At 33.4% G+C, this 17,527-nt stretch overlaps 1 protein-coding gene across 2 annotated transcripts; it reads right to left on the minus strand.

Annotated features, from left to right (window-relative positions):
• Window positions 1–349: 349 nt before the first annotated feature.
• LOC145568914 (prolyl 4-hydroxylase 1-like) lies at window positions 350–15,077 on the minus strand. Of its 2 annotated transcripts, XM_081628298.1 has the most exons (12): window positions 14,879–15,077; window positions 13,454–13,501; window positions 12,319–12,387; window positions 11,067–11,119; window positions 9,836–9,901; window positions 3,983–4,057; window positions 3,317–3,391; window positions 2,621–2,691; window positions 2,457–2,508; window positions 2,279–2,368; window positions 927–1,019; window positions 350–829 (listed from the first exon to the last, which is right to left on the minus strand). In XM_081628298.1, the coding sequence occupies exons 1-12, from the start codon at window positions 14,940–14,942 to the stop codon at window positions 722–724; spliced, it is 864 nt and encodes a 287-aa protein (XP_081484424.1). In that variant the 5' UTR covers window positions 14,943–15,077; the 3' UTR covers window positions 350–721. The 2 variants fall into 2 exon arrangements, with proteins under 2 accessions (XP_081484424.1, XP_081484425.1); XM_081628299.1 differs by lacking the exon at window positions 9,836–9,901.
• Window positions 15,078–17,527: the final 2,450 nt, after the last annotated feature.

The following is a 17,527-nucleotide window of genomic DNA, read 5'->3' on the forward strand; positions in this document are numbered from 1 at the left end:
TATTTAATTTTTTTGGTGTCTATTTTTCCTTTTTGAATTAGTCCTTGTGATTGCAATTATATACATTTACTTTAATATTAATAACCATCTTTCCTATTAGTGGTTGGGTGTTCGGATGTGTTATGTATTTAGTGTTCAAATTTGGGTCAATGGATTTTGGATGTTGGTCAATTGTGTTAGTGGTTTGAATCTAGTCGGTTATTTACAGCTCGGACTACTTCCTTGAAGGATACAGTTTTTTTGGTAGTATTCTTGCATTGGATAGAAAATGAATCTCCTTCCAAGGCATCTGAGTTGTAAATTAGTTTGAGGAAAAATAAAATCCTGAACAATTAATAGCAGTGGAAATCAACCAGTTGACGCAATCAGATGACATTAAGCCAAAATCAACCTGGACAGAAGCCAGGATGTTCGCGAGAACAATCTAAGCAGAGTATAGCACCCAATAAAAGGGTAGCGGAGGCAAATAAATGGTCTTTCCTATAATTACATGGTATGTATATATGGAGATCTCTAAGAGCTCAGTTGAGAATCAAAACTCTGTGGTTCGCTGTACATGTCTTCTAACTAACATACTTTATCTCTCTTATATCTAAATCCGGTAGATGTCACAATGGCAGTTATCCTCTTATGTATTAGACTAAAAATTGAGGGAAAATATTCAAGAGTTACTTTCGAGAATGAAAGAAAAGGATCTTCGTATCAGCCCTAATGTTGGGTGCTAAGCGATGGCTCTCTGCCTCATCCATTTGGTAGCCGACCATTTCTCGCCAGAAAGCACTTCACATCCACCGTGTACACTGCGTGGATCAGGCTGTCCATCAAGACCCTGCAAGAATTTAAGGAATAAAACAATTCACCAATTTCAAGGTTTCATAACATTGCATTCATCTTTAAACCTGAGATACTTTGTGATGCTAACTTACCATACTCCAAAAAAGAACAGCATCTCCTTTGAGTGGTTTTACAGACATTCCTGAAACCATCTTCCCACCACAGCTACATTCACCTGAACCGGCCTGACAAAACAAACAGTCTTAATGTACTGTTGTTGCATACAACTAAAGCTCAAGTAAACAAACAGGTATATACTCAAGAACATCCAGCTATTTTTAGCCATTTAGAGATGACTATGAATTCATTATACAGCAACATATTTTTACTGTTGATAGACGACGGTCCTAATCATCTTTGTTTGTTTTATACCCCTTGTTACTTAAGAAAACATACTCGTATAAACTCCAGTTGCAAGCATATGTGGTCGAGTAGAATTAGTGATAAACTAATATGAGACATACACAAAGAGCTGAACATAAATTTAGCAACTCACTGAGCTTGCATGAGGTGGACAAGGGGTGGAGGAAGTGATGGCATAGATGATAAGACGAGGAGATATATTGGGCTATGAGGTTTAGATACTCATCAGAAAAAAGGCAATGATTAATTAAGTACTCCGAATAACTCATGATTATCCTAAGCATTGTAATGAATAAAACTTATCATTAAAAGTACTTTACTACCACTCCCACTCCTACCAGCGCCACCTTTAAAAAGTAATCAACCTATTTACGGAAACTGTTTTCAACACAGGTATTTCAGAAATTGCCTTTTCAACTGAATTGAGATGGACCTTGTACACATCCGGATATTACTATTTCCTAAGCCTAAGATATAAGCTACAGTGCACTGACACTACTTTCCTAGGCAAAAAGAGCTCTAATTTACTTCTATAAAACTTTGCAGGCACCAACAAGATAATATTTGTATTAGATATCCCAGTACCATAAAGGATCTCAGATTTTCTATATGAGCCACTTTTCAAACCACATGTCATCAGAGAAACTAATAAATAGCATTACAAGAATAAGGAATAATTGAGAAAGGAGAAGTAGAACACATAATGACACAGTGCAAAACTCCCTAAAATATAGTCATTCACAGAAACAAAATTCATCTATCATTGTTTCCAACCACATGACTGATCCTTTTGATCAGGATAAGATTGAAATTTCCTGAGATGCCACTTTCTTTCTGATCAGGATCAGATGGAGCCCCTGACCTGCTAAATGTAAAATAAATGGTAGTACTCTCATAGGTTGTTTTCTCGTGATTATCAGCAATACCAATAAAAAAAAAAAAACAAACAAAACTCTAGAGTGTGACATGCAATGAAATAAGATAGTGATAGCAAAGCATTTGCAAGAGAACAAATTTAAAAATTATAGGGTATAAGAGATCAAAGCACCTAACTATTGTGAACAAATCTACTCAGGCTTACCATAGGAAAATATGTTTCACCCCCTTCAACATTGTCACTTAAGTACATAAGCATTGTTGCAACTCTTTGACCACCTCGCTTCACATTAAACTGAAATCACACAAAAGTTAAAAAAACATCAATATATATGACAAGCATGTGCAACAGATGATTCTTGTCATAAGAATACACAACTTACAGAATCAGAAAAGTAGTCATGGTGGGGTTTGTAAAATTGATCCTTCTCGTACCTGTGTCAATCAAATATTAGGTTAAATTGTCAATAAATAAACAAATAAGATAAAAAAGAATGCTATGATACTCAAAAATGATTCTAGTTAAAAAACACCATAAGCAAATCACCTTAAAACTTGAATGAGCTCCCCATTTTCTGCTGGTACTTGTGAGTAAACAGAAATCCTTTTTTCTATTGCCTGGTGATTCAAGGGAAATAAGAGAATACCATTCAGTCTTTTAAGTAGCAGCACAATCCGAAAAAATAATAGTAGCCATCCAGTGTACTCTGGCTGTGCTAGGGTATGGAGAGCTCCAAATGAAAGACCCCAAATGCTTGCAGGTGAAGTAAACACAATTATCCATGTTTCCACACACCCATCATCCCCCCCCCCCCCCCCTCTCTCTCTCTCTCTCTCCAAGTTAGGGTGGGGGAGAAGGAGAGGGGTGAATGGTATAAGGGAGTACATACTCAAGGAAGTACACCAAATGAATCAGTCAATCAAATCTCAGAACTTCATCCTAAAGCATGAACATATACCGCATCTAAAATTTTTATCTCATGATGCAATAGAACATGACCCAGATCATTAAGAATTAGATTAAGATTATTTTTTATTTTTCTCCAAAAAATAACATTATTCCTTTCTTCTAAGCAATCAGAACATTTATAAGTTCACACCAATAATCACACTATAAGACATTAGAGAATATGATACCAATGCAACGAATTTCCAAATATACACATAGCACCCCTGCAAAATTGCTAAAAGAAAGCTAAGATTTTCCAATAGAAAAAAGGTCTAAGAAGAGCAACAAGCCTACCTCTATCAATGGATACTTCCTCTCATCTGGATGTAAAAACATTCCAGAACTTGTCCGAACTTCACTTCGAACTCCCTAAAATCATGTATAGTGATGATTAGGCACATTGTGCATAACAAATTCATGCAAGGAAACTATGCTACCACCAAATATAAAAGTCCACCACAAAAATTATACAAGTGAAATTTACAAGTCAATAATATAGAGATTGAGAGAAGGAAACCAAGATAATAAAAAAAACTGTACACAGAATTTCCCTAATAACTCAAAAAGAGTGTCTAGTGCAATGGTTTTGACAAAATGTAGAAGGACTAGATACTTTAAGGGCATAGAAGAAAAGAATTAAATCTCAAAAGCAAAGTTTAGAGCATAAGTGATACCATGTGGTCATAGTAGATAACAACCAAGCTATCATGAGCTGATAACAAGAGATACATATAGCAGAAAAAGTATGGTCAACATGAATATCATAATCCACAATAAGGATAGCAAGATGGACATTACAACAAAATATATATTTAAAAAGTATCCAGAAGAAGAAATCCATGCAGCACTTATCCACGTCTATCACCACTAATCCATTTTACCCTCTGCTGATTATTAACCCAATAAAAAATTCAGCAAGGAGCAGCCACAAGGAGGAAAAAAAGAGAAATTTGCAACAACCTTTCCTGTTTTTGTGTCAACCACTGTAGAAACTTGTAGGCGAGGCAAAGCTATAGCTCTCAAATAATCACATTCCTGGAGAAAACAAGAAACTTTCGATCAGCAAATAAATTTCACTAAAACTTTGAGTAAATTACATGCAAATACAAGACACGATTTCAGGCCTAAAACTTGATAATGCTGTGAAGGGGGATGGGCTCAAATCAACAAGATTACACAGTGGTTAGTACATGAATGCAAGGGATTTGGTGTGTTCTTGCATTAAACTTGTAGTTGTTGTAGCTTTCACGTGGGACATGCAAATTAGTAAGCACAAAACTAAAAGAAATGCAGCCTTTTATACTTTCATTGGTCTAAACTTTAAATTCAGCGTCAGCATTTCTTTTTGGCCTCTATGCAATATTTCAATAAACAATCAGATGATTTTAATAAGCTGAAGTTATTATATGAAGTTACGTGTATGTGAAGGTATTGGGTGACATGCGTCTCGCCAAAACAATGGTGTGATGAATATTAGGTTTGGCACATTTTATATCAGGTCTTGTACATATCATCACAAGTGTTGGATAAATTATGATCTATTAGGTTTTGGATATACCATATCATCTCGTGTGGTTTCATGCATGTGGTAATAATTCCTTCGTTTTTAAAAAAAAAAAAAAATTGCAACATTAAATTTTCATACCTATCAACATATAACTTTGAAAACTAATATTTTAAAACAAGCTGATAGTAAAAATTAAGAAAAGCTAATATTTTGAGAGTGTACACTGAGACTAAACTAACAACTGTTTATAAAATAACATGTAATTTTTTATGTATTACTAACAATTATGATCATATCCAACTTATCCATGCTATTTTTTTTTTTTTTTTAATGGAGGATATATGAAATAAATAGCTTAACAAATCCATTAAATTTAACTACTACATCAAATGAAGATGATTGGTTTGAATAGAAATAAATAATAATTGATGATTGGATCAATGAGGAAAAAAAATCATAGTTGTAAATGTGATTGAAAATGTTTAGTGGTGTCTATGCGCTACCCATTGTCTAGTCATTTTGCAGTTTTTGTTTTTGTAATTGATTGATTAAATATGCAATAAAATATTTTAGATTAGCTGGTAAGTCATTTATAGTTTAAATGGGGTATTGTGGGTTGCAGTCTACACGTACAAATTTTTGACGTATAGAAAATACTAAACTTACTCTTTAAGGATGTGGCACCATGTCAACCTTAAAAAGGGCTGAAAAGTGGCATGGTAACACTGCTTTGCTTTGGGGTATAGGAAAACTATATGTAAATACAGAGTACCAGATTTTATAATCATTAATTTTTTTTTTATTTTATTATTATTATTTTTTTTTTAATAAATAAATCATCAGTGATCAGTGTTTGTTCAAGGGTCAAATTTTGAGCTTCTAGTGTCATATTTTGCATTGTTTGTATCAGTTTTGTGATACTTATGTCAATTCAATTTTCTAGCGTAAGTCACTTAGTCACTTTAATTACTATTATTAAGGATGAATATTAATTTAATTATTGTGCAAAGTTTAATGTCTAAGTTATTATGTCAGGTTTGAAAGATTTGCTGACTGTTTATTAGAGAGTGATGTCAGTTTATAGGTTTTTTGTCAACAGTCTATAAAATTTAAAGAAAACCTTTTGTTTCAATCTCAATAAGTGATTCTTCTGATGTCAGTCTCAGCCAATACTTTTCATACGCATATTGATTCAGAGTAGGTTTGTGAATTGGTTTTACGAAAACCTTGAGCAAGCCCAGCAGTTAATTACCATTATGGCTGGGATTTTGTTTTGGTCCTTAGCATGAAATTAGCAGCAGCTGGATTTTTATACACGATGTATTATGTTATGGCATGATACCTCAAGCTAGCAACAGTATTTTGATGAAGGTTATGAGCACATCTATTGTATTTGGAAAGAAAGAAATGTGGCAGCAAATGCACAAAATTTTTACACAGCTGGGATGAATTAGCCTGGTAGTTGTAATAGTAGAATAATGTAGTTAAATTTTTTCTAGGACAAGTTTGATTATTAGATAATCTGTCAAACAAAAGTTTATTAATTGATCAGTTTTGCTGCTAGGATTTACCATGAAATAATCTTCAATTTTACATGTGTCAGGTAGTGATATTAGTTTGGAAAAATTGCCAAAAATAATACAACCTTTGGCCCATTCTTTTTTAATAATACAACATTTTGATCATTTTTGAATAATACAACCTTTAGGGGGTTTCAATTTTAAACAGGACAAAAAACTTGTAACCGATTAAACAGGTTGGCCACGACACGTGTTGTCATATAATTGGTGGGATTATTTTTTATTTTTTATTTTTTCTTTTCATTTTCTTCTTCCTTTCTCTTTCCTCATCCATACTTATGGCTACCTTCCATCTTTCCCCTTACCGATTCACCTCCCTTTCCGGTCACCCCCGCCACTAGCACCTCCCTTCCCCGCGTCCTCCACCCCAGCCTACCTCCCTTCCACGCATTCCCCACCCCGCCTCGCCAATTTCCCCGCATTCTCACACTCCATCGAAACCCAGAAAAAAACCCACCACCTCCCTTAAAAATAACTGAAACCCCCACCCTTTTCCCTTGCAGTTGCTGCCTCTATACGAGTTTGGTAAAGCATTGCGGTTGTTGCTGCAGTGGCAATTATTATTGCTATTGTTGATGTTGATTTGAAATTAAAAGAAAAAAAAAATTGAAAAGGGGCACCGAAATTTCTGGTACGGTGGTAATCGAATGAAAGGCAGGGGATGGTTGTTGTAAGAGAGAAGAAAAGGGCGGTTTCGATGGGGACTGAGGGTTGGGAGCTATGGCGGGAAGGGGGATGGAATCACGACTGATGTGGTCGAGGTATGGACGTTGAGGGGATGAGTGAGGAATGGGATGGTGGTGGCGGTACAAATAAGTGGAATGGTGGTGTTGGATGAGAGGAGAGAGAAGGTGGATCGGCCGACGGTGGGGGAGCTGGCCTGGCCGTACCAGCATCGAGGAGGGCTGCGTGTGGTGTGTGAAGTGGTGGCTGGATATTATTTTTAATAATAATAATAAATCAATAATAATAATGATAATTAATAATTACATTGACATAGCCAATAAAACAATGACAAGTGTCATGGAAACCTGTTTTAACAAGTTACCAATCGGTTATGTCTTGTTTTAAATTGAAACCCCCTAAAGGTTGTATTATTCAAAAATAATCTAAAGGTTGTATTATTAAAAAATAATGGGCCAAAGGTTGTATTATTCTTCACAATTTTTCCTATTAGTTTATGTTTCTAAACTTATTTCAACTTTTCTAGGAACAAACTAACAACTCACCTATACAAAGGCCTTATGGTGTAACATTCATTTCTACATTGACTTTATGAGAGCCTTGAATCATATCCAAAATTAAATTGTTTTGATAATTAAAGTCAAAACACATCAAGAACAAGTGAAGCCATTCGTTATGTATTAGAACCTTCATTTTTTTAGTTCAACTTAGTAAAGGTTGTTTGGAGCTAAATCTTTGCGTTGTCATAAACGCATCAACCGATATTCAGTAAGCCAGTATTAGCTAGCATGACCAGAGAGCTCAAGCTTGACAAACACATAAAGTTCGACAGCAATTGTCAGACCCCTTTGAGAAGATATGGCAGGTTCAACATCAAAAATAATACATGATTGAAAAAAAAAAAAGGCTCAAGCATGACAGCTCATCAAATTTTATTCTTCGGCAATACTCCTTGTCCAAGCCCTATGACTTACTAATATAGTATAAGCTAACACCTTCCAAGATATTCCTTGAAATATTAATGTCTATGAGCCAAAAGTGGTTGAAATAAATAATATATAGAACTATGATCTTTTTCGCTTGATCGATAGTGCAAAAAAAAAAAATCAATTCTAAAGACTTTGTTCCTAAGTTGATTCAAGTTATTGGTGGGTCCCTTTCAGCATCCAGTTCCCAATGCACATGATATGTTTATTTCACGAAGTTGAATTATAATAATTTGAAGTCAGACCTACACTTGGGAAAATAATATGATTACATCTCATGGTAAACTTTGATGTCCATTCATGCGGAATTGGATTTTCTTAGTAAATGGTAGACACAGGTTTGTATTAGTATAGCTCGTTTATATATCCAAGCAATTACATCGGTCAAAGGTAACTTAGAAAACCCTTATACATGAAACCATCTTCTCTGACATTTTCCTCTCTACATTATATCACTGATTTAAGTGTCAAAGGGGCTTTATGGGTCCAAATCCCATGGCAATTGATTTTACATTGTTTGCAAGTCACTTTCATCTTCTCACCGGAACAACCACAAGTTAAGATCATCGTCAATCTTCAAAGTGTTCAGGATGACTTGGAGATAGGATGTTTGATTTGAATGAGATCACTGGTTACGGTCAATTGAAAATCCTTTATAAAACAGCTCGACTGAAATGGTGTGGCCTTTTTTTTTTTTTTTTTTTTTTTTTTTTTTTTTTTTTGCATCATAAATTTAGCTTAAGTTATAAAAAGGAAGAGTTTGTTAATCATGCACTTCCTATTGCAATACTTGCAAATGGCACAATATATTAGCCAAGAGGAAAGAGGCAACAAGTAGGTTGCTTTATTTATTTTATTTTTTTTAAAAGGAAAAGAACACGGAACATATAGGTCCCCCTATCCTAGAGGATGACAAGTGGCTTTGCTATTTCAGGAAAGATAACGAGAAGTGCAGAGAAAAGGAGTGGATCAAGTATGAGTAAAATAAATAATATGACTTGTAATAGTTACCAAAAAGGGAGGTGTCGCAATTCTTCAGAAACAACCCAAAGTAGCAAGTGTTAAAATTTTAGTGAAACTAAGAAAGTATCTCTCTCGCTTTGGAGCTGGTTAACGAGGTAAAACTTTGTTTTACAAAAGAGTTATGATTTGGATAAAAAGGACAAAGAAAGTTTGACTTGCTTAAATGTGGATGAGGGTTTCATCTCCAAATGTCAATTTGGTGGTGCACTTGTCAAGAAAGAAACCACCAAATATTGAGGGCAAAGGTAGAGCTTGCCCCCTCAAGGTTAGATTTTGAATAATACTTGAAATCTTCTGAAGTTTGTTGGAGATATTGTTACATAAAAGCTTGAGATTTTTGCCTTGACCATCTTTTAGTATGGTGTCTCTCTAAATAAACTACAATAAGTCTAGTCTGCTCGTGAGCTAGTTGGACTCGGATCGAATTAGAGCAACTAGAAATTAGGCTTGGGTAAGACTATTACAAGCTTGAATATAAGCTCAAGAATGTTTGGAACCTTGCAACATCATTTATGGAATTTATTGATTTAGACAACAAGGTGAGCAGAATCACATTGACACATGGAGATGTGGTGCAATGAGAGAGTGACAATACCATGTCATAAGGACATCTAAACTGAAGCATGACTGGGCCATCACCCATAGGACGATGGTGTTAGACAACACCTCTAAACAACTTCAGCATCAGTTTTACTATCCCTTTCCTACAAATCAGATTCCAATACTCTAATTCTAAGTGAGACTTATGGCTTAAAGCTATATACATGCTTTTTTAATCCATAAAGAAGAAAGAAAGACACCAGTCACTACAGACAAATATTTAATTAAGGGTATGCATTTGCCTATAAATGACAGCCCAATCACAGGGTCATTTATATGTAGTAACACAAGTACACAACCATTCAACATCAAATGCAAAGAAAGGAGGATAAAATTGTTGTTGAATATTATAGTATTAAGATTTGTAAGAATAGGTGACAAGGCTAAAAAGAGATCCATCAAGCATGAGAAAAAGTGAATGAAGGATACTTACCTCCATGCTCAAAAAATTATGCAGGACAATGATTCGGGGTGACCAACTAATCACCTCAGGCTTCACCTACAAATTTACAGAAACGGAATGACCGCCATTTGAAGAAAGGAAAACATGCAGGACTGTAAAATTATGTTCACAAGATGTTTGATAGCCAAAATATACAGAGGGCCTGAATTACCATGTGACCAGCCAACTTTATTGTTGACAATCTTGACATCAATTAATTTGTATTTTCATTGTTGAAATAACTTAGCACTTCTTTATACTACTGCAATAAAAAGTTCCTTACATTAGTCTATAATCAGATGTCAAGGTCCAAACCCATGTTGTAGTATTGAGGATCCGACACAAGTACTTGAGCCCAAATGAAAGTGAATATATTGACTATGTAATCTTGGGAAACAATAATAAATCTAAGGATACTTTTATCTGAGACCAACACACACTGCTCACAAATTAATGAATCCTAGGCCCCAACACCTTTTCTCTCAAAATTCGTCACACTGAAATTTTCTCCTTCACTTCCATCTCACATAGAAGCTTTGCGTATCTATTGATCTAGTGTATATATACTAAAAGATAACAGAATCTTCATAATAGTTATATGTAGTACCAATGGTATAAATGGAACTATGGAAGTATGGAACTATGAGACTAATGTGAGAGTGAAGAGATAATAAGAGATTGGTACATGTGCCTTGACAAATCAAGTTTATAACACAACTTCCTTGGATTTATGTTCACCATGTATGACAAAGAGGCATGTCTTATAATTCATACATGGCTTAAATGTTGGAACTATTATAGGTTGTCCTTTGACTAATTATTCTATACTTGCACAAAGTTCTCCAAATTTAAAACACAATCTAATAAAACACTATAGGAAGATTGTCAGCATAAGGAAAGAAAGTAACACCTAAATCATATAGTAAAACATACTAGGTTTTATCCTGGATAAATTTTATGTCTTGCATCCAATACAATTCCCAAAATGTAGGATAATAGCTGTTCAAGTCCAATTTTAAAAAAACCCAATAAAACAAAAGGACACACAGTAATAAACAACTAATATCCTGCTTAGATGGAGAAATAAGAGAATAATGTACAATAGACACAATTGCAATATTATGGAGAAACATGATATTTCAATGTGAATAGCACTCTGGAAAGTAATGGAGCAACATGTAGGATAATAGCTGTTCAAGTACAATTTTAAAAAATGACTTACAAGTCCAAGGCGTAAAAAAGCAGCTTTTTTGTCATTACCCCAACCAACAATGCCTGCAAAGCCAAAGGAAAGAATAAACAAAGTCCAGCTATAAAAAAACAAAATAAAATATTGCATTCAGAAAGATGATGGATCCAAAGAGACTATAACTTTTCTTTGAGCCAGAAAATAGACAAAAAGGAAAAATGTAACAAAAGCAGACACATTGAACATCCCTACCCCAACAGAAAGGGACAAAAAAATATTCTATGAATGCTAAATTGCTAATGCAATTGAAAATGACTTTCTTCTATCCATCAGGATGGCATAAATCAAATTTGAACACTAGGAAAAACATAACATGATAAAAGTAAAAACATAACATGATAATTAAGGAAAGCAACCAACAACAGTTTTAAGACTTTTAATGGCTCAATTTCCCAGCATTAGTCCTTGGTATTATTTCCCATGTTGCTTTTCTTCTTGCTCTTCTTCCTTCTCCTTGAGAAAGCAGTATTAGAAACAGAATATGAAGGGTTGGAAACTTGGAATGACTATTCAATTATAACAGACACAAAAGTTAAGTGCTAATTCAAAGGTACTCCTGGCTGACTGACTCAGTTTTGAACAGTCTCTAAAAGACAGATTTTCAACTCAGGATTGCAATAACCTACCCCTTCCTTACTTCTTTTTTGTTCAATAATCAGGGAAACGTAAATCAATTGCATTTGACACCAAAGGTCTAGGTGTCTAGCAGAAAAGGCTTATTATAGTGATACAATAAAAGCTGCATACATCTACAGTTCTACACCCTCTCACTCAGCTCCAAATAAAAGCCTTGGGTGCATTAGGAAAATGGAGTACTATGGGGGAATAGCAACACAATAATAAACAATAGTAAATGAACAAATAAAAAGCATAGCAACATGACTTTCATATACTTCCTAGAGTATATAGGCACCAGAGAATTCTCAGTCACACAAAAACATCACATTATGTCCTGGGTTGAAATTAAAAATAAATGTATATATTCTTGAAAATATGCTTTGCTTGTAGTTGAGTTGTGAAAACATTAATGGGTAACATAGAGCAAATACGTATGATTAAAATCAATCTTTTTTAACAGAAAAATAACAAATAAGAAACCTCAATTGGGCATGGTATGCCATAGAACAAACAAAAACAGTATACTAAGGCTACAAAGAACAAGTTTCATTATAGACTATGCAGCTCATTAGATAAATACTTTCTGAGAAAACGAGAGGATAAAAACCTGTGGACAAAGGAAGATGGCCTTTAGCCTGTGTTTGCTGCATCTTTCTAGATGATGGAAGACCCGTGCCTGTAATTAATGTAATTGATAAAAACAATCAGCATACGTAAAATCACAGCTAAACAATTGCAGCAATTGAGAGGGTAATAAAGCACCCAACAATCAAAGGGCTATTGCTTAACTTTTAAGAGAAGACAAAGTGCACTATGAATTATTTCACCATAGAATATCATATCAATTGATTTCTTTGATCACCAAGACACATCCTCACTACATCAAAGTCCTTCAATCATACATGCATACAAATACAAGTCCTCATTCCTCAATATATCAAAATCCCTTATGCCATACTACACAATAAAACTGCACTATACCATATAGTAAAATCCTAAAACCATATTACATCAAAGTCATCACTTATCAATTTCCTTATCCTATTCCATCCAATTACAATCCTTAAAAATACCACATAAGAAGTCCTTACCAATAAATTGAAATCACTATATTCAACTTCTCATACCTATCATATTACAGCTAATACATACTAATGAAAAAGTTGCCTACCAATGACTCCAAGTTCTGTGAAAAGAGGATTCATACATTGAGATTAACAGGGCAAGTGCAGCCACTTCCAAGTACATTGTGCCCGCATAAAGTAGAAGCATGCCTTATGTTTTAAGTGGTTGTCCTAGGTAGCAACAACTCATTTTTATCCTTTATAAAATAAATAAAACAAATGCTTATCAAGACACTTATTAACGGCTTTTAATAGCTAGAAGTAATACACATTTTTGCCTTTTAATGGCTTCATATATGTAAATGTGGGTTATTCTGTCGTTTTTCTTTTTGGTTATGTATTCTGTCATACTTGCATTTGCATATATATGCATCTAATACAATAATACCCATGAAAATAAAGAATAGAAAAAGGAAACAAAACAGTGGAAGGTATTTTGGCCATTCCAGAGATAAATCATAGGCAAACACTGTGGACGGTAGAGTATGGCCAATCAGTAACGTATCTTTCAAAGCAATAAACTTGCATTGTAAGAATGCACTTGACCTAGTAACCGAGAAATTCATTAGTAATATACAACTGAAATACTACAAACAAGGGACATAAAATTATTTGTACCAGATGAATCTTCAAGTTGAGATATGAATGCTAACTGAAATAAAGCACCTGCAAATTCCAACAACAAAGCAGTCATTTTTTTGTATGGAAGCTGATGAAAATGATCTATCAATATTCAAGATCATCATAAACATATACTCCCTCCGTTCTATTTTGTTATACTCAATTGCATTTTGCACGGTCTCCAACGCAAGTGTTTGACCGATTATATCTTTAAATACGTGCTAGTGTAAATAAAAACAAAATCAAGCAGAAAACAGCAACCATATAATGTGGGAACAATACATCTATAACTAATTTTTAAATGTTGCAAATTTTGAGAGCCAAACCTAGAGAAGCAGCAATGTAACTTGTTCCTAATGACATTCATATCTTTATAAGCATATATACGGTGTCTTTAATTAAAAATAATCCACATATGAGAAATTGTCTTCACCCAAGATACCAACAACAACAACAAAGCCTTAGTCCCAAAATGATTTGGGGTCAGCTAACATGATGGTATTGAACACAATAATATAAATTTTGGAAATTTGATGGCATTGAACACAATAATATTCTTTTGTGCAATTATTGAATTCTGACAACATCGACAGTAAAATCAATGTTAAAGAACCCCAAGTATAAACTTCATATATTTTATATCAGAAATTCATTCTTCATTTTGAAATTAATCAACTACAGAAATTTGCAATCTGTACAAAAATACAAAATAAAAACCTTCGTTTTGAAATTAATCAACTAGAGAAATTTGCAATCTTTACATAAATACTAAATAAAAAGGAAGTAATCTCCGATACACAAATCACATATCATAGGATAAAATTTAGCATCCCATGATGATTACAGTAATACAGTATGAAGAATAATTTTCAGCATCAATTTAAATGCAATTTCAACATTATTATTTTTTTTTTTTCCTTTCAAAGTTAAGTGCTCTCAAAATTCAAATTTCCAGCAGTCTAATTCCTGTAAATGCAATTGTATAACAAGCAATTTCTTTAACAATTTCAACCTAGGGCAATGCACTCACAATTCCAGTTTTCCGCGGTTCGTTCAAAAATTTCAATATACGTAGTACTTTGATTTCACTTGCTTATTCTCATGAACTATCAAGAATTTCTCAGAAATATTCAACTTGAAAATTCGTAACGTGATCCACCAAAATAAAGACAGAAATCATAATTTCATAATAAGTAATTTGTACAACAGCAATTAATTCGTAGAACACAAGTAACTGGTAAAATTTCACAGCACATTCACTAAATTCATACTGTAATTAACAAACAAAATTCAGCTGCTATGAATATAATCAAGTACCAAATCAAAGAATCAAATTGTGCAAAGTTGAAGATAATAATCAACAAATTTGATAAATTAATCAATTAATTAAAAACGAAACCATAAAACAAATCAAAGAATTACCGATGATCATGCCAATAGTGACAAATGTGAGTAGACCGAAGACGACTTTGATTGCAGTCGCCATTTTGAGTCGTGAAATATGGTGACAAATTGTTTACTGAAATTGTGTTTGAATGAGTGAGAGAGAGAGAAAATCAGACTCCGACGGGTTAATCGGAGTCCTAAATATGGTAAATGTTTTTATGTCAGAAAAAACAAAAACAAAAAGTGTTGTAAACGCCCAGAGCTTTGAAATTGGCCCCTTCCCTTTCGTACTTTGCCCCCTTTTATACGTGGGTTGTCTAGTCTTTTCTCACTTGCAAAATTGATATCACAGCAAGTTTTAATATGGGTGGTTGTTAACCGTCGCTTCCATTTTACAAGGGAACGCTCTTATTTTTTTTTTATGAAATTTCATTTTTACCCCTAACATATAAATACGGTTTTTCACTCTACGACTCACATTCTCACTTTCTAACCTCATTCTCTATCTCTCTAACTCTCATACTCTCTAACTCTCTAAAGATTTTGAAAATCAAAATCTGAAAATTATTTTGTTTAAAAAAAAAAAAATCAACCTTCATCAACAACAATCTACAACCACCTACAACCACTTACACAAAGGGATGGCTGATCCGAGTCGCATAAGGGTGACATACGAAGGAAGGAACTTGGCCGGCGGCGGAGGCTTTGGTGGCGGCGGCGTTAGTGGCGAGCAGGTACGATTTTTTAAAAAAAAAATAAATTTGGAAATCCAGGCTTCCGCCTAGAATTTCCGGAAGGACCTGGGAGGATCCGCCTGAAATTTCCGGATCCACCTAGGTTTCTCCGGAAATTTTAGGCGGATCCCCACTTCCGTCTAAAATTTCCGGAGAAACCTAGGAGGATTCGGAAATTTCAGGCGGATCCTCCCAGGTCCTTCCAGAAATTCTGGGCGGAAGCCTGGATTTCCGATTTTTTTTTCGTGAATAATATTATTTGAAATTATGATTTGGTTAAAAATTTATGTTTAGTATTATTTTTATTTTTATTTTTATTATTGTTATTATTAGTTGATATTAGTGTTGTTATTATTATTATTGTTATTTTGATGGTTGTTGTTTATTTTATTTTTTTTGGATTTTGTTGTTGTTGTTGTTATTTGTTATTGTTATTAGTAGTACTATTATTATTTTTATTTTAGCATTATTATTATTGTTGATATTAGTGTTATTATTATTATTGTTATTTTGATGATTGTCGTTGTTGTTAATTTTTTTTTTTTGTTTATGATTATTGTTATTATTGTTATTATTATTATTATTATTATTATTATTATTATTATTATTATTATTATTATTATTATTATTATTATTATTATTATTATTATTATAAGTAGTAGTAGTAGTAGTAGTAGTAGTAGTAGTAGTATGATTTTTGTTATTTTTATTATTATTGTTGTTATTATTGGTTTATATTAGTGTTGTTATTATTATTATTATTATTAGTACATATTAGTGTTGTTGTTGTTGTTGTTGTTGTTATTATTATTATTATTATTATTATTATTATTATTATTATTGTTATTATTATTATTATTATTATATTTATTATTAGTAGTAATATTAGTAGTATGTTATTGCTAATGTGTTAGTATGATTTTTGTGTTTATGGTTATTGTTGTTGTTATTGTGATTTTTTTTATTGTTATTTTTATTATTATTGTTAAAAAACATGATTAGTATGATTATTGTTTTTTTTTATTATTATTGTTGGGTTTTTTTTTTTGGATATTGTTGTTGTTGTTGTTATTATTATTAATGTTATTGTTATTATTAGTTGATATTAGTGTAATACCTCGTATTTTTATACGTATTTTATTTAGAATAAGTATTTTGAGAAGTATTTAATTGAATTTAAATGTTTTATTTAAAGTATTTTATTTATTTATTTTAATAAGTTGAAAATATTTTATAAAAGAAAAGTTTATTTAATTAATTATTTTAATTAAGTTGGGGTTTAATTTAGGAAAGTTTATTTTAGTAAAATTTTATTAGGGATGGGATTAGGAAAATTAAAAAGGGAAAGTTTAGGGAGAAGGGTTTTAGAGAAGGGGTATAATATCCCACAAATGAGGCAAATCAAACTTTGCCCAGAGTGGAGAAAACCCAAGGTAAACTTCTCTCTCCTTTTCCTTATTTTTTCTTTTTTTTCTTTTTCCTTTCTCCCCTTCCCCTTCTGATATGTCTATTTTATATAGTATTTTACCCCCGTCCCTTGGTCATAATTAGTAGTGTTTTTGGCTCTTTAGAGCCACTTTTATTACTAATATGTGTTTTCTAGTGTTTTCGTAGTTTTGGTTGAGTTTTGTAGGGAATTGCACCTTTGGAGCATTTTCCCGGGATTTTATGGAGCAACTACGAGCATTGGAGGAGCACGACCATCTTTCATAGCGCAAGATCGGTTAGAGTAATCAAGCCGGTGAATAAGGGCTCGACTTGTGTGAAGACGAGGCATTTGGACCGAATGATTTAAGCCCCAAAGAGGATATTTGGTTTGGGCCAAGTTACGAGCCCAAACGAGGAGTCCAAGCGGCCCAAAGGTGTCCGCCCGATAGCGCGCCCGATCGGGCAAAGAAGACTTATATCGCAACAGCCCTTCGTCCGATCAAAAAGGCGCGCCCGATCGGGC

The sequence above is a fragment of the Chenopodium album genome, chromosome 11 (genome assembly GCF_948465745.1).
Source record: "Chenopodium album chromosome 11, dcCheAlbu1.1, whole genome shotgun sequence".
Classification (NCBI taxonomy): domain Eukaryota; kingdom Viridiplantae; phylum Streptophyta; class Magnoliopsida; order Caryophyllales; family Amaranthaceae; genus Chenopodium; species Chenopodium album.